The 23,162-nt window shown below is 46.3% G+C and overlaps 1 protein-coding gene across 1 annotated transcript in view; it reads right to left on the bottom strand.

Moving 5' to 3' along the window:
- LOC110518852 (ephrin type-B receptor 4b) overlaps nucleotides 1-23,162 on the bottom strand; it is a 61,808-nt gene that overhangs the window by 22,415 nt on the left and 16,231 nt on the right. The window contains 8 exon segments of the mRNA XM_036987008.1: nucleotides 4,827-4,951; nucleotides 5,479-5,817; nucleotides 12,524-12,679; nucleotides 16,389-16,632; nucleotides 16,813-16,962; nucleotides 18,381-18,522; nucleotides 18,782-18,924; nucleotides 21,818-21,888. Coding sequence (XP_036842903.1) covers nucleotides 4,827-4,951; nucleotides 5,479-5,817; nucleotides 12,524-12,679; nucleotides 16,389-16,632; nucleotides 16,813-16,962; nucleotides 18,381-18,522; nucleotides 18,782-18,924; nucleotides 21,818-21,888 — 1,370 coding nt within the window.

Genomic DNA, 23,162 nt, shown 5'->3' with positions numbered 1-23,162 from the left:
GTAGTGTGTTGGGGACAGTGTAGTGTGATGGGGACTGTGTAGTGTGATGGGGACAGTGTAGTGTCTTGGGGACAGTGTAGTGTCTTGGGGACAGTGTAGTGTGATGGGGACAGTGTAGTGTGATGGGGACAGTGTAGTGTGATGGGGACAGTGTAGTGTGATGGGGACAGTGTAGTGTGATGGGGACAGTGTAGTGTGATGGGGACAGTGTAGTGTGTTGGGGACAGTGTAGTGTGTTGGGGACAGTGTAGTGTGTTGGGGACAGTGTAGTGTGATGGGGACAGTGTAGTGTGATGGGGACAGTGTAGTGTGATGGGGACAGTGTAGTGTGTTGGGGACAGTGTAGTGTGATGGGGACAGTGTAGTGTGATGGGGACAGTGTAGTGTGTTGGGGACAGTGTAGTGTGATGGGGACAGTGTAGTGTGATGGGGACAGTGTAGTGTGATGGGGACAGTGTAGTGTGTTGGGGACAGTGTAGTGTGATGGGGACAGTGTAGTGTGTTGGGGACAGTGTAGTGTGTTGGGGACAGTGTAGTGTTGGGGACAGTGTAGTGTGTTGGGGACAGTGTAGTGTGTTGGGGACAGTGTTGTGTGTTGGGGACAGTGTAGTGTGTTGGGGACAGTGTAGTGTTGGGGACAGTGTAGTGTTGGGGACAGTGTAGTGTGTTGGGGACAGCGTAGTGTGTTGGGGACAGTGTAGTGTGTTGGGGACAGTGTAGTGTTGGGGACAGTGTAGTGTGATGGGGACAGTGTAGTGTGTTGGGGACAATGTAGTGTGATGGGGACAGTGTAGTGTGATGGGGACAGTGTAGTGTGTTGGGGACAGTGTAGTGTGTTGGGGACAGTGTAGTGTTGGGGACAGTGTAGTGTGTTGGGGACAGTGTAGTGTGTTGGGGACAGTGTAGTGTGTTGGGGACAGTGTTGTGTGTTGGGGACAGTGTAGTGTGTTGGGGACAGTGTAGTGTTGGGGACAGTGTAGTGTTGGGGACAGTGTAGTGTGTTGGGGACAGCGTAGTGTGTTGGGGACAGTGTAGTGTGTTTGGGACAGTGTAATGTTGGGGACAGTGTAGTGTTGGGGACAGTGTAATGTGTTGGGGACAGTGTTGTGTGTTGGGGACAGTGTAATGTGTTGTAGTGTGTTGGGGACAGTGTAGTGTATTGGGGACAGTGTAGTTTGTTGGGGACAGTGTAGTGTATTGGGGACAGTGTAGTGTGTTGTTGTGTGTTGGGGACAGTGTAGTGTATTGGGGACAGTGTAGTGTGTTGTAGTGTGTTGGGGACAGTGTAGTGTGTTGGGGACAGTGTACTGTTGTGGGGACAGTGTAGTGTATTGGGGACAGTGTAGTGCGTTGGGGACAGTGTAGTGTGTTGGGGACAGTGTAGTGTGATGGTGACGGTGTAGTGTGTTGGGGACAGTGTAGTGTATATTGGGGACAGTGTAGTGTGTTGGGGACAGTGTAGTGTGTTGGGGACAGTGTAGTGTGTTGGGGACAGTGTAGTGTGTTGGGGACAGTGTAGTGTGTTGGGGACAGTGTAGTGTGATGGGGACAGTGTAGTGTGATGGGGACAGTGTAGTGTGATGGGGACAGTGTAGTGTGTTGGGGACAGTGTAGTGTGATGGGGACAGTGTAGTGTGATGGGGACAGTGTAGTGTGTTGGGGACAGTGTAGTGTGATGGGGACAGTGTAGTGTGATGGGGACAGTGTAGTGTGATGGGGACAGTGTAGTGTGTTGGGGACAGTGTAGTGTGATGGGGACAGTGTAGTGTGATGGGGACAGTGTAGTGTGTTGGGGACAGTGTAGTGTGTTGGGGACAATGTAGTGTTGGGGACAGTGTAGTGTGTTGGGGACAGTGTAGTGTGTTGGGGACAGTGTAGTGTGTTGGGGACAGTGTAGTGTGTTGGGGACAGTGTAGTGTGATGGGGACAGTGTAGTGTATATTGGGGACAGTGTAGTGTGTTGGGGACAGTGTAGTGTGATGGGGACAGTGTATTGTGTTGGGGACAGTGTAGTGTGTTGGGGACAGTGTAGTGTGTTGGGGACAGTGTAGAGTTGGGGACAGTGTAGTGTGTTGGGGACAGTGTAGTGTGTTGGGGACAGTGTAGTGTGTTGGGGACAGTGTAGTGTGTTGGGGACAGTGTAGTGTATATTGGGGACAGTGTAGTGTGATGGGGACAGTGTAGTGTGATGGGGACAGTGTAGTGAGTTGGGGACAGTGTAGTGTGTTGGGGACAGTGTAGTGTTGGGGACAGTGTAGTGTGTTGGGGACAGTGTAGTGTGTTGGGGACAGTGTAGTGTGTTGGGGACAGTGTTGTGTATATTGGGGACAGTGTAGTGTGATGGGGACAGTGTAGTGTGATGGGGACAGTGTAGTGAGTTGGGGACAGTGTAGTGTGTTGGGGACAGTGTAGTGTTGGGGACAGTGTAGTGTGTTGGGGACAGTGTAGTGTTTTGGGGACAGTGTTGTGTGTTGGGGACAGTGTAGTGTGTTGGGGACAGTGTAGTGTTGGGGACAGCGTAGTGTTGGGGACAGTGTAGTGTGTTGGGGACAGCGTAGTGTGTTGGGGACAGTGTAGTGTGTTGGGGACAGTGTAGTGTGTTGGGGACAGTGTAGTGTGTTGGGGACAGTGTTGTGTGTTGGGGACAGTGTAGTGTGTTGGGGACAGTGTAGTGTATATTGGGGACAGTGTAGTGTGATGGGGACAGTGTAGTGTGATGGGGACAGTGTAGTGTGTTGGGGACAGTGTAGTGTGTTGGGGACAGTGTAGTGTGTTGGGGACAGTGTAGTGTGTTGGGGACAGTGTAGTGTATATTGGGGACAGTGTAGTGTGATGGGGACAGTGTAGTGTGATGGGGACAGCGTAGTGTGTTGGGGACAGTGTAGTGTGTTGGGGACAGTGTAGTGTTGGGGACAGTGTAGTGTGTTGGGGACAGTGTAGTGTGTTGGGGACAGTGTAGTGTGTTGGGGACAGTGTTGTGTGTTGGGGACAGTGTAGTGTGTTGGGGACAGTGTAGTGTTGGGGACAGTGTAGTGTTGGGGACAGTGTAGTGTGTTGGGGACAGCGTAGTGTGTTGGGGACAGTGTAGTGTGTTGGGGACATTGTAGTGTTGGGGACAGTGTAGTGTGATGGGGACAGTGTAGTGTGTTGGGGACAGTGTAGTGTGATGGGGACAGTGTAGTGTTGGGGACAGTGTAGTGTGTTGGGGACAGTGTAGTGTGTTGGGGACAGTGTAGTGTGTTGGGGACAGTGTTGTGTGTTGGGGACAGTGTAGTGTGTTGGGGACAGTGTAGTGTTGGGGACAGTGTAGTGTTGGGGACAGTGTAGTGTGTTGGGGACAGTGTAGTGTGTTGGGGACAGTGTAGTGTTGGGGACAGTGTAGTGTGATGGGGACAGTGTAGAGTGTTGGGGACAGTGTAGTGTGATGGGGACAGTGTAGTGTGTTGGGGACAGTGTAGTGTTGGGGACAGTGTAGTGTGTTGGGGACAGTGTAGAGTGTTGGGGACAGTGTAGTGTTGGGGACAGTGTAGTGTTGGGGACAGTGTAATGTGTTGGGGACAGTGTTGTGTGTTGGGGACAGTGTAATGTGTTGTAGTGTGTTGGGGACAGTGTAGTGTATTGGGGACAGTGTAGTGTGTTGTTGTGTGTTGGGGACAGTGTAGTGTATTGGGGACAGTGTAGTTTGTTGGGGACAGTGTAGTGTATTGGGGACAGTGTAGTGTGTTGTTGTGTGTTGGGGACAGTGTAGTGTATTGGGGACAGTGTAGTGTGTTGTAGTGTGTTGGGGACAGTGTAGTGTGTTGGGGACAGTGTAGTGTGTTGGGGACTGTGTAGTGTGTTGTAGTGTGTTGGGGACAGTGTAGTGTGTTGGGGACAGTGTAGTGTGTTGGGGACTGTGTAGTGTGTCTGGGACAGTGTAGTGTATTAGGGACAGTGTAGTGTGTTGGGGACAGTGTAGTGTGTTGGGGACAGTGTAGTGTGATGGGGACAGTGTAGTGTATTGGGGACAGTGTAGTGTGATGGGTACATTGTAGTGTGTTGTTGTGTGTTGGGGACAGTGTAGTGTATTAGGGACAGTGTAGTGTGATGGGGACAGTGTAGTGTGTTGGGGACAGTGTAGTGTGATGGTGACGGTGTAGTGTGTTGGGGACAGTGTAGTGTATATTGGGGACAGTGTAGTGTGTTAGGGACAGTGTAGTGTGTTGGGGACAGTGTAGTGTGTTGGGGACAGTGTAGTGTGTTGGGGACAGTGTAGTGTGTTGGGGACAGTGTAGTATGTTGGGGACAGTGTAGTGTATTGGGGACAGTGTAGTGTGTTGGGGACAGTGTAGTGTGTTGGGGACAGTGTAGTGTGTTGGGGACAGTGTCGTGTATTGGGGACAGTGTAGTGTGTTGTAGTGTGTTGGGGACAGTGTAGTGTATTGGGGACAGTGTAGTGTGTTGGGGACAGTGTAGTGTATTGGGGACAGTGTAGTGTATTGGGGACATTGTAGTGTGTTGGGGACAGTGTAGTGTATTGGGGACAGTGTAGTGTATTGGGGACAGTGTAGTGTGTTGGGGACAGTGTAGTGTGTTGGGGACTGTGTAGTGTGTTGGGGACAGTGTAGTGTGATGGGACAGTGTAGTGTGTTGGGGACAGTGTAGTGTGATGGGACAGTGTAGTGTGATGGGGACATTGTAGTGTGTTGGGGACAGTGTTGGGGACAGTGTAGTGTGTTGGGGACAGTGTAGTGTATTGGGGACAGTGTAGTGTGTTGGGGACAGTGTAGTGTATTAGGGACAGTGTAGTGTGTTGGGGACAGTGTAGTGTGTTGGGGACAGTGTACCTTGGGACAGTATCGTAGCTGGTACTCCAGGACAGTGTAGTGTGTGTTTTGGAGACTGTTCCACTGTAGAGTCAGACTGTTCTCTGATGCCTTGGTCCTTCTTATACCTGAGACCGGGGCTGGGACTACTTACACACACACAGAGACACACACACAGAGAGACACACACAGAGAGAGACACACAGAGAGAGACACAGAGAGAGAGACACACAGAGAGAGACACACAGAGAGACACAGAGAGAGACACACAGAGGGAGACACACAGAGAGATACACACAGAGAGATACACACAGATAGATACACACACAGAGAGAGACACACACAGAGAGAGACATACAGAGAGAGACATACAGAGAGAGACACAGAGAGAGACACACAGAGAGAGAGACACACACAGAGAGAGACATACAGAGAGAGACACAGAGAGAGACACACAGAGACGGACACACAGAGAGACACACAGAGACAGACACCAACAAAATAAAAAGTATTACTCAGACAGATTTAATAACATATAGATCTATAGAGTGTAGATGTGTGTTTAGTCTCTGTGTGGATGTATAATGTGTGTGTGCGTGTGTGTGTGTGTGTAGTGTGTGTGTGTGTGTGTGTGTGTGCGTGTGTAGTGTGTGTGTGTGTAGTGTCTTTATACCGTCTCGGCTGGTTGTGATATTGACCCTTTCCACGGAGGGTTCCGATAGGCTGAGCTGTGAGACGCCGTTCTCTGACTGAACCGTGAAGGTGTAGGTGGTGTGTGGGAGGAGCCCGCGGATGACCACCCTGCGCTGTGATAGGCCGTGCTGGCTGGGGCGATAGGACACGCCCTCTTCACAGGGAAGACATGCCCTCTGAGGGGAGGCGCCACAGCGGACACACCCAACGCTATAGGTCAGGTCTCCACGGCCACCGCGTTCCAAAGGTTCCGACCACTCTAACGTCACCATGGTGTCGTTGATCTGGGTTACAATGGAGCGTGGCGCTGAGGGGGGGCCTGGGGGGAGAGACAGGATGGGGGGGGGGGGGGGTGGGACAGTCAAGTCATGTTTATAGATTTCCCAGGTGGCTTTAAGCTCCATTGAGTGGGACAACAACAATGGGTTCCAGTCAGAGAGCAGAAACAGAAGAAAGGCCGTGGCTATGGATACTGAGGGTTCACCAACGCCCCGCCCGTCCCAACGGAAACCTCTTTTTCAATGCTTAGGATCACCTTCTGCCCGTGTGCTATTTTACACAGTCGTTTATCTAAAACGGAGCTGCTTCTCACACTCCCCTCCCTTCACGTTTATCTAAAACGGAGCTACTGCCCACACTCCCCTCCCTTCACGATTAAATCTCTAGTCGCCAGCTGCATAACTATATTGATGTAGCCTGTGGCCAACGACTGTATTCTACGGCCGTGTTCCTTCCAGAGCATCACAATGACTGTATTCTACGGCCGCGTTCCTTCCAGAGCATCACAATGACTGTATTCTACGGCCGTGTTCCTTCCAGAGCATCACAATGACTGTATTCTACGGCCGTGTTCCTTCCAGAGCATCACAATGACTGTATTCTACGGCCGTGTTCCTTCCAGAGCATCACAATGACTGTATTCTACGGCCGTGTTCCTTCCAGAGCATCACAATGACTGTATTCTACGGCCGTGTTCCTTCCAGAGCATCACAATGACTGTATTCTACGGCCGTGTTCCTTCCAGAGCATCACAATGACTGTATTCTACGGCCGTGTTCCAGAGCATCACAATGACTGTATTCTACGGCCGTGTTCCTTCCAGAGCATCACAATGACTGTATTCTACGGCCGCGTTCCTTCCAGAGCATCACAATGACTGTATTCTACGGCCGCGTTCCTTCCAGAGCATCACAATGACTGTATTCTACGGCCGTGTTCCTTCCAGAGCATCACAATGACTGTATTCTACGGCCGTGTTCCTTCCAGAGCATCACAATGACTGTATTCTACGGCCGTGTTCCTTCCAGAGCATCACAATGACTGTATTCTACGGCCGTGTTCCTTCCAGAGCATCACAATGACTGTATTCTACGGCCGTGTTCCTTCCAGAGCATCACAATGACTGTATTCTACGGCCGTGTTCCTTCCAGAGCATCACAATGACTGTATTCTACGGCCGTGTTCCTTCCAGAGCATCACAATGACTGTATTCTACGGCCGTGTTCCTTCCAGAGCATCACAATGACTGTATTCTACGGCCGTGTTCCTTCCAGAGCATCACAATGACTGTATTCTACGGCCGTGTTCCAGAGCATCACAATGACTGTATTCTACGGCCGTGTTCCTTCCAGAGCATCACAATGACTGTATTCTACGGCCGCGTTCCTTCCAGAGCATCACAATGACTGTATTCTACGGCCGCGTTCCTTCCAGAGCATCACAATGACTGTATTCTACGGCCGTGTTCCTTCCAGAGCATCACAATGACTGTATTCTACGGCCGTGTTCCTTCCAGAGCATCACAATGACTGTATTCTACGGCCGTGTTCCTTCCAGAGCATCACAATGACTGTATTCTACGGCCGTGTTCCTTCCAGAGCATCACAATGACTGTATTCTACGGCCGTGTTCCTTCCAGAGCATCACAATGACTGTATTCTACGGCCGTGTTCCTTCCAGAGCATCACAATGACTGTATTCTACGGCCGTGTTCCTTCCAGAGCATCACAATGACTGTATTCTACGGCCGTGTTCCTTCCAGAGCATCACAATGACTGTATTCTACGGCCGTGTTCCTTCCAGAGCATCACAATGACTGTATTCTACGGCCGTGTTCCTTCCAGAGCATCACAATGACTGTATTCTACGGCCGTGTTCCTTCCAGAGCATCACAATGACTGTATTCTACGGCCGTGTTCCAGAGCATCACAATGACTGTATTCTACGGCCGTGTTCCTTCCAGAGCATCACAATGACTGTATTCTACGGCCGCGTTCCTTCCAGAGCATCACAATGACTGTATTCTACGGCCGCGTTCCTTCCAGAGCATCACAATGACTGTATTCTACGGCCGTGTTCCTTCCAGAGCATCACAATGACTGTATTCTACGGCCGTGTTCCTTCCAGAGCATCACAATGACTGTATTCTACGGCCGTGTTCCTTCCAGAGCATCACAATGACTGTATTCTACGGCCGTGTTCCTTCCAGAGCATCACAATGACTGTATTCTACGGCCGTGTTCCTTCCAGAGCATCACAATGACTGTATTCTACGGCCGTGTTCCTTCCAGAGCATCACAATGACTGTATTCTACGGCCGTGTTCCTTCCAGAGCATCACAAAGACTGTATTCTACGGCCGTGTTCCTTCCACAGCATCACAATGACTGTATTCTACGGCCGCGTTCCAGAGCATCACAAAGACTGTATTCTACGGCCGTGTTCCAGAGCATCACAATGACTGTATTCTACGGCCGTGTTCCTTCCAGAGCATCACAATGACTGTATTCTACGGCCGTGTTCCTTCCAGAGCATCACAATGACTGTATTCTACGGCCGTGTTCCTTCCAGAGCATCACAATGACTGTATTCTACGGCCGTGTTCCTTCCAGAGCATCACAACGACTGTATTCTACGGCCGCGTTCCAGAGCATCACAAAGACTGTATTCTACGGCCGTGTTCCTTCCACAGCATCACAATGACTGTATTCTACGGCCGTGTTCCTTCCAGAGCATCACAATGACTGTATTCTACGGCCGTGTTCCTTCCAGAGCATCACAATGACTGTATTCTACGGCCGCGTTCCTTCCAGAGCATCACAATGACTGTATTCTACGGCCGTGTTCCTTCCAGAGCATCACAATGACTGTATTCTACGGCCGTGTTCCTTCCAGAGCATCACAATGACTGTATTCTACGGCCGTGTTCCTTCCAGAGCATCACAATGACTGTATTCTACGGCCGTGTTCCAGAGCATCACAATGACTGTATTCTACGGCCGTGTTCCTTCCAGAGCATCACAATGACTGTATTCTACGGCCGCGTTCCTTCCAGAGCATCACAATGACTGTATTCTACGGCCGTGTTCCTTCCAGAGCATCACAATGACTGTATTCTACGGCCGTGTTCCTTCCAGAGCATCACAATGACTGTATTCTACGGCCGTGTTCCTTCCAGAGCATCACAATGACTGTATTCTACGGCCGTGTTCCTTCCAGAGCATCACAATGACTGTATTCTACGGCCGTGTTCCTTCCAGAGCATCACAATGACTGTATTCTACGGCCGTGTTCCTTCCACAGCATCACAACGACTGTATTCTACGGCCGTGTTCCAGAGCATCACAATGACTGTATTCTACGGCCGTGTTCCTTCCAGAGCATCACAATGACTGTATTCTACGGCCGTGTTCCTTCCAGAGCATCACAATGACTGTATTCTACGGCCGTGTTCCTTCCACAGCATCACAATGACTGTATTCTACGGCCGTGTTCCTTCCACAGCATCACAATGACTGTATTCTACGGCCGCGTTCCAGAGCATCACAATGACTGTATTCTACGGCCGTGTTCCTTCCAGAGCATCACAACGACTGTATTCTACGGCCGTGTTCCTTCCAGAGCATCACAAAGACTGTATTCTACGGCCGCGTTCCTTCCAGAGCATCACAAAGACTATATTCTACGGCCGTGTTCCTTCCAGAGCATCACAATGACTGTATTCTACGGCCGTGTTCCTTCCACAGCATCACAATGACTGTATTCTACGGCCGTGTTCCTTCCAGAGCATCACAATGACTGTATTCTACGGCCGTGTTCCAGAGCATCACAAAGACTATATTCTACGGCCGTGTTCCAGAGCATCACAACGACTATAGCCGATGTCATAGCTCTACCACACAGTACATTCAGACCAGTGTCATAGCTCTACCATACAGTACATTCAGACCAGTGTCATAGCTCTACCATAGAGTACATTCAGACCAGTGCCATAGCTCTACCACACAGTACCATTCAGACCAGTGTCATAGCTCTACCACACAGTACATTCAGACCAGTGTCATAGCTCTACCACACAGTACATTCAGACCAGTGTCATAGCTCTACCACACAGTACATTCAGACCAGTGTCATAGCTCTACCACACAGTACATTCAGACCAGTGCCATAGCTCTACCACACAGTACATTCAGACCAGTGTCATAGCTCTACCACACAGTACATTCAGACCAGTGTCATAGCTCTACCACACAGTACATTCAGACCAGTGTCATAGCTCTACCACACAGTACATTCAGACCAGTGTCATAGCTCTACCACACAGTACATTCAGACCAGTGTCATAGCTCTACCACATAGTACCATTTAGACCAGTGTCATAGCTCTACCACACAGTACATTCAGACCAGTGTCATAGCTCTACCATACAGTACATTCAGACCAGTGCCATATCTCTACCACACAGTACATTCAGACCAGTGCCATAGCTCTACCACACAGTACATTCAGACCAGTGCCATAGCTCTACCACACAGTACATTCAGACCAGTGCCATAGCTCTACCACACAGTACATTCAGACCAGTGTCATAGCTCTACCATACAGTACATTCAGACCAGTGCCATATCTCTACCACACAGTACATTCAGACCAGTGCCATAGCTCTACCACACAGTACATTCAGACCAGTGTCATAGCTCTACCACACAGTACATTCAGACCAGTGTCATAGCTCTACCACACAGTACATTCAGACCAGTGTCATAGCTCTACCACATAGTACCATTTAGACCAGTGTCATAGCTCTACCACACAGTACATTCAGACCAGTGTCATAGCTCTACCATACAGTACATTCAGACCAGTGCCATATCTCTACCACACAGTACATTCAGACCAGTGCCATAGCTCTACCACACAGTACATTCAGACCAGTGTCATAGCTCTACCATACAGTACATTCAGACCAGTGCCATAGCTCTACCACACAGTACATTCAGACCAGTGTCATAGCTCTACCACACAGTACATTCAGACCAGTGCCATAGCTCTACCACACAGTACATTCAGACCAGTGCCATAGCTCTACCACACAGTACATTCAGACCAGTGGCATAGCTCTACCACACAGTACATTCAGACCAGTGCCATATCTCTACCACACAGTACATTCAGACCAGTGTCATAGCTCTACCACACAGTACATTCAGACCAGTGTCATAGCTCTACCACACAGTACATTCAGACCAGTGCCATATCTCTACCACACAGTACATTCAGACCAGTGGCATAGCTCTACCACACAGTACATTCAGACCAGTGCCATATCTCTACCACACAGTACATTCAGACCAGTGTCATAGCTCTACCACACAGTACATTCAGACCAGTGTCATAGCTCTACCACACAGTACATTCAGACCAGTGCCATATCTCTACCACACAGTACATTCAGACCAGTGCCATAGCTCTACCACACAGTACATTCAGACCAGTGCGATAGCACAGTACATTCAGACCAGTGTCATAGCTCTACCACACAGTACATTCAGACCAGTGCCATATCTCTACCACACAGTACCATTCAGACCAGTGTCATAGCTCTACCACACAGTACATTCAGACCAGTGTCATAGCTCTACCACACAGTACATTCAGACCAGTGCCATAGCTCTACCACACAGTACATTCAGACCAGTGTCATAGCTCTACCACACAGTACATTCAGACCAGTGTCATAGCTCTACCACACAGTACATTCAGACCAGTGTCATAGCTCTACCACACAGTACATTCAGACCAGTGTCATAGCTCTACCACACAGTACCATTCAAACCAGTGTCATAGCTCTACCATACAGTACATTCAGACCAGTGTCATAGCTCTACCACACAGTACATTCAGACCAGTGCCATAGCTCTACCACACAGTACATTCAGACCAGTGTCATAGCTCTACCACACAGTACATTCAGACCAGTGTCATAGCTCTACCACACAGTACATTCAGACCAGTGCCATAGCTCTACCACACAGTACATTCAGACCAGTGTCATAGCTCTACCACACAGTACATTCAGACCAGTGCCATATCTCTACCACACAGTACATTCAGACCAGTGTCATATCTCTACCACACAGTACATTCAGACCGGTGTCATAGCAAAGGAGGAGGAAGAGACAGAAGAAGAAGAGGAGACAGAGGAGGAGGAGGAGACAGAAGAGGAAGAGGAGACAGAGGAGGAGGAGACAGAAGAGGAAGAGGAGACACAGGAAAAGGAGACAGAAGAGGAAGAGGAGAAAGAGGAGGAGGAGGAGGAGACAGACGAGTAAGAGGAGACAGAGGAGGAGGAGGAGGAGACAGAAGAGGAAGAGGAGACACAGGACAAGGAAGAGGAGACAGAAGAGGAAGAGGAAACACAGGACAAGGAGGAGGAGACAGAAGAGGAAGAGGAGAAAGAGGAGGAGGAGACAGAGAAGGCAGAAGAGACAGAGGACAAGGAGGAGCAGACAGAAGAGGAAGAGGAGAATGAGGAGGAGGAGGAGGAGGAGAGAAGAGGAAGAGGAGACACAGGACAAGGAGGAGGAGACAGAGAAGGCAGAAGAGACAGAGGACAAGGAGGAGGAGACAGAAGAGGAGGGGAGACGCAGGAGAAGGAGGAGACAGAGAAAGCAGAAGAGACAGAGGACAAGGAGGAGCAGATAGATGAGGAGCAGACAGAGGAGGAGACAGAAGGTAGAGACTTACGTGTGCAGGGTGTGTGTGTGGGGTCGGAATCTGCTCTGTGGTAACCGGGACGACAGAGGCAGTAGGAGGAGCCTGTTACCAAAGTGTTGCTATTGGTCGGACACAGGACACACCCACCGACTCCTGGACCTGCCTTATACTGACCCACTGGACAAGCTGGAGAGAGAGAGAGAGAGAGAGAGAAAGAGAGAGAGAGAGAGAGAGAGAGAGAGAGAGAGAGAGAGAGAGAGAGAGAGAGAGAGAGAGAGAGAGACAGAGAGAGAGAGAGAGAGAGACAGAGAGAGAGAGAGAGAGAGAGAGAGAGAGAGAGAGAGAGAGAGAGAGAGAGAAAGAGAGAGACAGAGACAGAGAGAGAGAGAGAGAAAGAGAGAGAGAGAGAGACAGAGAGAGAGAGAGAGAGAGAGAGAGAGAACAGTCACCACTCACCCCAGACAGTCATAACACCACTCACCCCAGACACTCATAACACCACTCACCCCAGACACTCATAACACCACTCACCCCAGACACTCATAACACCACTCACCCCGGACACTCATAACACCACTCACCCCAGACACTCATAACACCACTCACCCCGGACAGTCATAACACCACTCACCCCAGACACTCATAACACCACTCACCCCGGACAGTCATAACACCACTCACCCCAGACACTCATAACACCACTCACCCCAGACACTCATAACACCACTCACCCCGGACACTCATAACACCACTCACCCCAGACACTCATAACACCACTCACCCCGGACAGTCATAACACCACTCACCCCAGACACTCATAACACCACTCACCCCAGACACTCATAACACCACTCACCCCGGACAGTCATAACACCACTCACCCCAGACAGTCATAGCACCACTCCCCCCAGACAGTCATAATAACACCACTCATTCTGACATTTTATCAACATTCTCTCTCTCATCTCTCCAGTGCTGTTAGCCATAACACTACAGAGAGAAGAGCTTAAAACCTGGGTTAGGGTTAAGGGGTGTGTCCTGGGTTAGGGGGTGTGTCCTGGGTTACGGTGTGTGTCCTGGGTTAGGGGGTGTGTTCTGGGTTAGGGGGTGTGTCCTGGGTTAGGGGGTGTGTCCTGGGTTAGGGTTACGGTGTGTGTCCTGGGTTAGGGGGTGTGTTCTGGGTTAGGGGGTGTGTCCTGGGTTAGGGGGTGTGTCCTGGGTTAGGGTTAGGGGGTGTGTCCTGGGTTAGGGTGTGTGTCCTGGGTTAGGGGGTGTGTCCTGGGTTAGGGGTGTGTCCTGGGTTAGAGTTAATAAGGTCAGAGTTAGTTGGGTCAGAGTTAGTTAGGTCAGAGTTAGTTAGGTCAGAGTTAGTCAGGTCAGAGTTAGTCAGGTCAGAGTTAGTTAGATCAGAGTTAGTTAGGTCAGAGTTAATAAGGTCAGAGTTAGTTAAGTCAGAGTTAGTTAGGTCATAATTAGCCTCTCCTTCTCCGTCTCCTATTCCTCCTCTCTCTCTATGTTTCTGTTCCAGCTCTGAACTTAATGTAAACCAGCTGTGTGTGTGTGTGTGTGTGTGAGTGTGTGTTTGTCTCCGCTGTGTGTGTGTGTGTGTGTGTCGCCGCTGTGTGTGTGTGTACGTCTCTGCTGTGTGTGTGTGTGTGTGTCTCCGCTGTGTGTCTGTGTGTGTGTGATACAGTAGCGTATCCTATCACTCCCAGCTATAGAATACAGATGAGCCTCAGCTTTGCAGGTGGAGCAGGGTGTGGTGAGGTGCAGCGTGGGTAATTTGACCCGGGAGAGAGACGACACCCTGGCTCATCTCTCCATCATTTCTCTTTCATTCTCTTGTTCTCTCTATCCCTCTGTTCCTTTGATGTGGTTTTATTCCCAGACTGACACACCTCTCCTTTTCCATACACTGAACTGGCTAACACACAGACACAATGCCTCTCTCTCACACACACACACACACACACACGCACACAGACACACACACACACACACACACACACACACACACACACACACACACACACACACACACACACACACACACACACAGTGCCTCTCTCTCTCTCTCACACACACACACACACACACACACACACACACACACACACACACACACACACACACACACAGTGCCTCACTCTCACACACACACACACACACACACACACACACACACACACACACACACACACACACACAGTGCCTCTCTCTCACACACACAAAAAAGGCTTTGGAGCAGCAGGTTGACCTCTAACCTCTATCACTCACCAGGACTTTTCTCTCCTTCCTTCTTCCCACAACTCTCCATCCCTTCCACAACTTTCCATCTTGTTACCATCTCCCTCTAGTCTGTTACCATCTCCCTCTAGTCTGTTACCATCTCCCTCTAGTCTGTTACCATCTCCCTCTAGTCTGTTACCATCTCCCTCTAGTCTGTTACCATCTCCCTCTAGTCTGTTACCATCTCTCTTCTGTTTCTCCCTCTAGTCTGTTACCATCTCCCTCTAGTCTGTTACCATCTCTCTTCTGTTTCTCCATCTAGTCTGTTACCATCTCCCTCTAGTCTGTTACCATCTCTCTTCTGTTTCTCCATCTAGTCTGTTACCATCTCCCTCTAGTCTGTTACCATCTCTCTTCTGTTTCTCCATCTAGTCTGTTACCATCTCCCTCTAGTCTGTTACCATCTCTCTTCTGTTTCTCCATCTAGTCTGTTACCATCTCCCTCTAGTCTGTTTCCATCTCTCTTCTGTTTCTCCATCTAGTCTGTTACCATCTCCCTCTAGTCTGTTACCATCTCTCTTCTGTTTCTCCATCTAGTCTGTTACCATCTCCCTCTAGTCTGTTACCATCTCTCTTCTGTTTCTCCATCTAGTCTGTTACCATCTCCCTCTAGTCTGTTACCATCTCTCTTCTGTTTCTCCATCTAGTCTGTTACCATCTCCCTCTAGTCTGTTACCATCTCTCTTCTGTTTCTCCATCTAGTCTGTTACCATCTCCCTCTAGTCTGTTACCATCTCTCTTCTGTTTATCTCTGTTACTCTCTCTGACATATTATCTCTGTTACTCTCTCTGACATATTATCTCTGTTACTCTCTCTGACATATTATCTCTGTTACTCTCTCTGACATATTATCTCTGTTACTCTCTCTGACATATTATCTATGTTACTCTCTCTGGCATATTATCTCTGTTACTCTCTCTGGCATATTATCTATGTTACTCTCTCTGGCATATTATCTCTGTTACTCTCTCTGACATATTATCTATGTTACTCTCTCTGGCATATTATCTCTGTTACTTTCTCTGGCATATTATCTCTGTTACTCTCTTTGGCATATTATCTCTATTACTCTCTCTGGCATATTATCTCTGTTACTCTCTCTGACATATTATCTCTGTTACTCTCTCTGACATATTATCTCTGTTACTCTCTCTGACATATTATCTCTGTTACTCTCTGACATATTATCTATGTTACTCTCTCTGACATATTATATTATCTCTGTTACTCTCTCTGACATATTATCTCTGTTACACTCTCTGGCATATTATCTCTGTTACTCTCTCTGACATATTATCTCTGTTACTCTCTCTGACATATTATCTCTGTTACTCTCTCTGACATATTATCTCTGTTACTCTCTGACATATTATCTCTGTTACTCTCTCTGACATATTATATTATCTCTGTTACTCTCTCTGACATATTATCTCCGTTACACTCTCTGACATATTATCTCTGTTACTCTCTGACATATTATCTCTATTACTCTCTCTGACATATTATCTCTGTTACTCTCTCTGACATATTATCTCTGTTACTCTCTCTGACATATTATCTCTGTTACTCTCTCTGACATATTATCTCTGTTGCTCTCTCTCTCACCTTTGCATCGGAGGTCTGTGTCTGTAGCTTCATACCCTGGCCGACAGGCGCAGGCAGTGGCCGGCTGACCGACCCACTGTCCGTCCTCACCGCACAGCATGCTGGGAGGGCGTGCCAGCTCGCCCGGGGGGGTCACGGCGTTGTCTACACACTCTCCTTGAGCCCCCTCCACCAAGGTATGTGGAACAGTCTCAGGGAATCGGGAGAAGGAACGCGTCAGGGTGGGGCACTTCTTAAAATACACCTTGGGGACAAAATACAGGTTAGAAAGAAACTAGAAAGTAAAGAAATGTATCGATTGATTGACCTCAGAATACGCACATTTGCCTAGGATTTTGTAAAACTTCAGAAAACTGTGGACTGTTGAAAGACACACAAACACTAGTTTGAGGTAAAGGTAAGGAACTTGTTAAAGATCTCGTACCCTGACAGCCAATAAGGCCATGCAGACTCCCTGTGCCTGGAAGGCTAGGTACACGCCCCTTTTAGTCAACCGACTAATCCTGAGAGTCTTCACGTTGGACTTCCTCTCTCCGCCCCTACGAAGCAGGAAGTCAGCTGCTACTGTGTCCACCTGGGAATCAGAGGGTTAGACAGGATGGTAAACCAATAAGGTCATCTGGAGGGGTCAGAGGGTTAGACAGGATGGTAAACCAAGAAGGTCATCTGGAGGGGTCGGAGGGTTAGACAGGATGGTAAACCAATAAGGTCATCTGGAGGGGTCAGAGGGTTAGACAGGATGGTAAACCAAGGTCGTCTGGAGGGGTCAGAGGGTTAGACAGGATGGTAAACCAAGAAGGTCATCTGGAGGGGTCAGAGGGTTAGACAGGATGGTAAACCAATAAGGTCATCTGGAGGGGTCAGAGGGTTAGACAGGATGGTAAACCAAGGTCGTCTGGAGGGGTCTTCCTGTAATGGTCCATAAACAAACTAACAAGGAAGGATTGTTTGTTTGTTTGTTTGGTTGGTTGTCAATGGGAACACACTCCAACCCTGTTGGTAGGTTCTCTGACTCTTACTACACTAGCTAGCTTCAAGTCAGTTGGTAGGTTCTCTGACTCTTAATACACTAGCTAGCTTCAAGTCAGTTGGTAGGTTCTCTGACTCTTAATACACTAGCTAGCTTCAAGTCAGTTGGTAGGTTCTCTAACTCTTAATACACTAGCTAGCTTCAAGTCAGTTGGTAGGTTCTCTGACTCTTAATACACTAGCTAGCTTCAAGTCAGTTGGTAGGTTCTCTGACTCTTAATACACTAGCTAGCTTCAAGTCAGTTGGTAGGTTCTCTAACTCTTAATACACTAGCTAGCTTCAAGTCAGTTGGTAGGTTCTCTGACTCTTAATACACTAGCTAGCTTCAAGTCAGTTGGTAGGTTCTCTGACTCTTAATACACTAGCTAGCTTCAAGTCCGTTGGTAGGTTCTCTGACTCTTAATACACTAGCTAGCTTCAAGTCCGTTGGTAGGTTCTCTGACTCTTAATACACTAGCTAGCTTCAAGTCCGTTTCTTCAGGAGTTGCATATGGCTTCACCACATATCCACGAAAGTGACAAAATGACACATTTCCATATTTGTCTAAAAATGACTTCATTTCAAAGGAGTGCTGTACTGCACTTCAGACACTCCAATCACAACGTTCTATGTATCCATGGGAACCGTACCTTAGTATAGGGGTTTTCCATCCAGGCAGGGTGTGTGTCTGTCTGATAGTTCTATGTATCCATGGGAACCGTACCTTAATATAGGGGTTTTCCATCCAGGCAGGGTGTGTGTTGGTAGCTTCGTCCGTGTCTGTCTGATAGTTCTATGTATCCATGGGAACCGTACCTTAGTATAGGGGTTTTCCATCCAGGCAGGGTGTGTGTCTGTCTGATAGTTCTATGTATCCATGGGAACCGTACCTTAGTATAGGGGTTTTCCATCCAGGCAGGGTGTGTGTTGGTAGCTTCGTCCGTGTCTGTCTGATAGTTCTATGTATCCATGGGAACCGTACCTTAGTATAGGGGTTCTCCATCCAGGCAGGGTGTGTGTTGGTAGCTTCGTCCGTGTCTGTCTGATAGTAGTGCAGGTTGAACGTCTCTTTACAGGACCGGTGGGAGTTGAAGGGAAGCGACGAACACTCCATCATCGTAAACCTGTCAATCAATATATACATCGATACAATAATCAATCAATCAACAAGTCAATCAAATGTATTTATGAAGCCATTTTTTACGTCTTCATGTGTTACAGAAACAACACAGGCTAAAACCCCAAAGAGCAGGCAATGCAGAGGCAGAAGCAAAAACTCTCTACAAGGAAGAAACCTAGAGAGTAACCCAGCGACCACAAACAATGAATCAACCAATCACTGAACATATTTATAAACTAATCAACCAATCAGTGTGTCCGTACCGTATCTCTACGTAGAGCACGGAGGCAGTCCTTCGGGGGATCAGCCGGCTCCTAAGCCAATGAGAGGTGCTGCTGTCTCCAGGACACAGCTGATAGGTTCTCACGCTGGTCCCTTCATCATCCAGACCACTCATCTCCTCCCACTGAGACATCATACAATACAGGTTAGAGTGTTATGACATCATATAATACAGGTTAGAGTGTTATTACATCATATAATACAGGTTAGAGTGTTATGACATCATATAATACAGGTTAGAGGGTTATGACATCATATAATACAGGTTAGAGTGTTATGACATCATATAATACAGGTTAGAGTGTTATTACATCATATAATACAGGTTAGATGGTTATGACATCATATAATACAGGTTAGAGTGTTATTACATCATATAATACAGGTTAGATGGTTATGACATCATATAATACAGGTTAGAGTGTTGTTACATCATATAATACAGGTTAGAGTGTTATTACATCATATTATACAGGTTAGAGGGTTATGACATCATATAATACAGGTTAGAGTGTTGTTACATCATATAATACAGGTTAGAGTGTTATGATATCATATAATACAGGTTAGATGGTTATGACATCATATAATACAGGTTAGAGTGTTATGATATCATATAATACAGGTTAGATGGTTATGACATCATATAATACAGGTTAGAGTGTTGTTACATCATATAATACAGGTTAGAGTGTTATTACATCATATTATACAGGTTAGAGGGTTATGACATCATATAATACAGGTTAGAGTGTTGTTACATCATATAATACAGGTTAGAGTGTTATTACATCATATAATACAGGTTAGAGTGTTATGACATCATATAATACAGGTTAGAGGGTTATGACATCATATAATACAGGTTAGAGGGTTATGACATCATATAATACAGGTTAGAGTGTTGTTACATCATATAATACAGGTTAGAGTGTTATTACATCATATAATACAGGTTAGAGTGTTATGACATCATATAATACAGGTTAGAGTGTTATGACATCATATAATACAGGTTAGAGTGTTATGACATCATATAATACAGGTTAGAGTGTTATTACATCATATAATACAGGTTAGAGTGTTATGACATCATATAATACAGGTTAGAGTGTTATGACATCATATAATACAGGTTAGAGTGTTATTACATCATATAAAACAGGTTAGAGTGTTATGACATCATATAATACAGGTTAGAGTGTTATGACATCATATAATACAGGTTAGATGGTTATGACATCATATAATACAGGTTAGAGGGTTATGACATCATATAATACAGGTTAGAGTGTTATTACATCATATAATACAGGTTAGATGGTTATGACATCATATAATACAGGTTAGAGTGTTATGACATCATATAATACAGGTTAGATGGTTATGACATCATATAATACAGGTTAGAGGGTTATGACATCATATAATACAGGTTAGAGTGTTATTACATCATATAATACAGGTTAGATGGTTATGACATCATAGAGTGTTTTTGAGTGCCATGTATATACAACATAAATATAAATATAATAAATACAAACCCAGTCATGGGAAGCAGAACTAAAATCACCCAGAAAACAGTTACATTCCTCTACAATAGGTTCCATCAAGACTTTAAACTGTCTTAACAGCACCAGAACATCAAGACTTTAAACTGCTGAACAGCACCAGAACATCAAGACTTTAAACTGCCCGAACAGCACCAGAACATCAAGACTTTAAACTGCCCGAACAGCACCAGAACATCAAGACTTTAAACTGCCTGAACAGCACCAGAACATCAAGACTTTAAACTGCCTGAACAGCACCAGAACATCAAGACTTTAAACTGTTCGAACAGCACCAGAACATCAAGACTTTAAACTGCCTGAACAGCACCAGAACATCAAGACTTTAAACTGTTCGAACAGCACCAGAACATCAAGACTTTAAACTGTCAGAACAGCACCAGAACATCAAGACTTTAAACTGCCTGAACAGCACCAGAACATCAATACTTTAAACTGCCCGAACAGCACCAGAACATCAAGACTTTAAACTGTCTTAACAGCACCAGAACATCAAGACTTTAAACTGTCTTAACAGCACCAGAACATCAAGACTTTAAACTGTCAGAACAGCACCAGAACATCAAGACTTTAAACTGTCTTAACAGCACCAGAACATCAAGACTTTAAACTGTCAGAACAGCACCAGAACATCAAGACTTTAAACTGTCAGAACAGCACCAGAACATCAAGACTTTAAACTGTCTTAACAGCACCAGAACATCAAGACTTTAAACTGTCAGAACAGCACCAGAACATCAAGACTTTAAACTGTCAGAACAGCACCAGAACATCAAGACTTTAAACTGTCAGAACAGCACCAGAACATCAAGACTTTAAACTGCCGAACAGCACCAGAACATCAAGACTTTAAACTGCCGAACAGCACCAGAACATCAAGACTTTAAACTGTCAGAACAGCACCAGAACATCAAGACTTTAAACTGTCTTAACAGCACCAGAACATCAAGACTTTAAACTGCTGAACAGCACCAGAACATCAAGACTTTAAACTGCCCGAACAGCACCAGAACATCAAGACTTTAAACTGTCAGAACAGCACCAGAACATCAAGACTTTAAACTGCCTGAACAGCACCAGAACATCCAGACTTTAAACTGTTCGAACAGCACCAGAACATCAAGACTTTAAACTGCCCGAACAGCACCAGAACATCAAGACTTTAAACTGTTCGAACAGCACCAGAACATCAAGACTTTAAACTGTCTTAACAGCACCAGAACATCAAGACTTTAAACTGTTCGAACAGCACCAGAACATCAAGATGACATGTGTTTTGGAATTGGTTCCAGCAACACGGTGCATTAGTGTGTGTGTGTGTGTGTGTGTGTGTGTGTGTGTGTGTTAGTATGTGTGTTGTGTGTGTGTGTGTGTGTGTGTGTGTGTGTGTGTGTGTTAGTATGTGTGTGTGTGTGTGTGTGTGTGTGTGTGTGTGTGTGTGTATACCTCAGAGTCTGTGTGTGGGTAAACGGTCCATCGTAGATCTGACGTCTCTAGTTTAGTGTTCATTACCACTTCTAGAGGAGAGAGGGAGGTGACTTAGAATTAAAATAGGATGATATAATATATAACAACATATATTAATAGAACACAATATATAATAATATAATACAAATATATATGATATAATAATATAATATAAAATAGAACAACATATACAGTGGGGCAAAAAAAGTATTTAGTCAGCCACCAATTGTGCAAGTTCTCCCACTTAAAAATATGAGAGAGGTCTGTAATTTTCATCATAGGTAACACTTCAACTATGACAGACAAAATGAGAAAATAAATCCAGAAAATCACATTGTAGAATTTTTATGAATTTATTTGCACATTATGGTGGAAAATAAGTATTTGGTCACCTACAAACAAGCAAGATTTCTGGCTCTCACAGACCTGTAACTTCTTGTTTAAGAGGCTCCTCTGTCCTCCACTCGTTACCTGTATTAATGGCACCTGTTTGAACTTGTTATCAGTATAAAGGACACCTGTCCACAACCTCAAACAGTCACACTCCAAACTCAACTTCAAACCACGCTGCTTACCTATTGCAGATTCAGTCTTCCCAGCCTGGTGCAGGTCTACAATTTTGTTTCTGGTGTCCTTTGACAGCTCTTTGGTCTTGGTCATAGTGGAGTTTGGAGTGTGACTGTTTGTCAGCTGTTGTGGACAGGTGTCTTTTATACTGATAACATGTTCAAACAGGTGCCATTAATACAGGTAACGAGTGGAGGACAGAGGAGCCTCTTAAACAATAAGTTACAGGTCTGTGAGAGCCAGAAACCTTGCTTGTTTGTAGGTGACCAAATACTTATTTTCCACCATAATTTGACAAATAAATTCATTAAAAATCCTACAATGCGATTTTCTGGATTTTCTTTCTCATTTTGTCTGTCATAGTTGAAGTGCACCTATGATGAAAATTACAGGCCTCTCTCATCTTTTTAAGTGGGAGAACTTGCACAATTGGTGGCTGACTAAATACTTTTTTGCCCCACTGTATTACTAGAACAATATATTAATAGAAAACAATATATAATAATATAAAACAAATATACACTGCTCAAATAAATAAAGGGAACACTAAAATAACACATCCTAGATCTGAATGAGTTAAATATTCTTATTAAAAACTTTTTTCTTTACATAGTTGAATGTGCTGACAACAAAATCTACCCCAGACATCAGTAGAACTAACACTACAGGAACAGGGTTGTCTACCCCAGACATCAGTAGAACTAACCCTACAGGAACAGGGTTGTCTACCCCAGACATCAGTAGAACTAACACTACA

Source organism: Oncorhynchus mykiss, chromosome 9 (genome assembly GCF_013265735.2).
Source record: "Oncorhynchus mykiss isolate Arlee chromosome 9, USDA_OmykA_1.1, whole genome shotgun sequence".
In the NCBI taxonomy this organism is placed as follows: Eukaryota; Metazoa; Chordata; class Actinopteri; order Salmoniformes; family Salmonidae; genus Oncorhynchus; species Oncorhynchus mykiss.
Note: the sequence above shows the minus strand (reverse complement) of the source record. Positions and strands in the feature narration are given on the sequence as shown.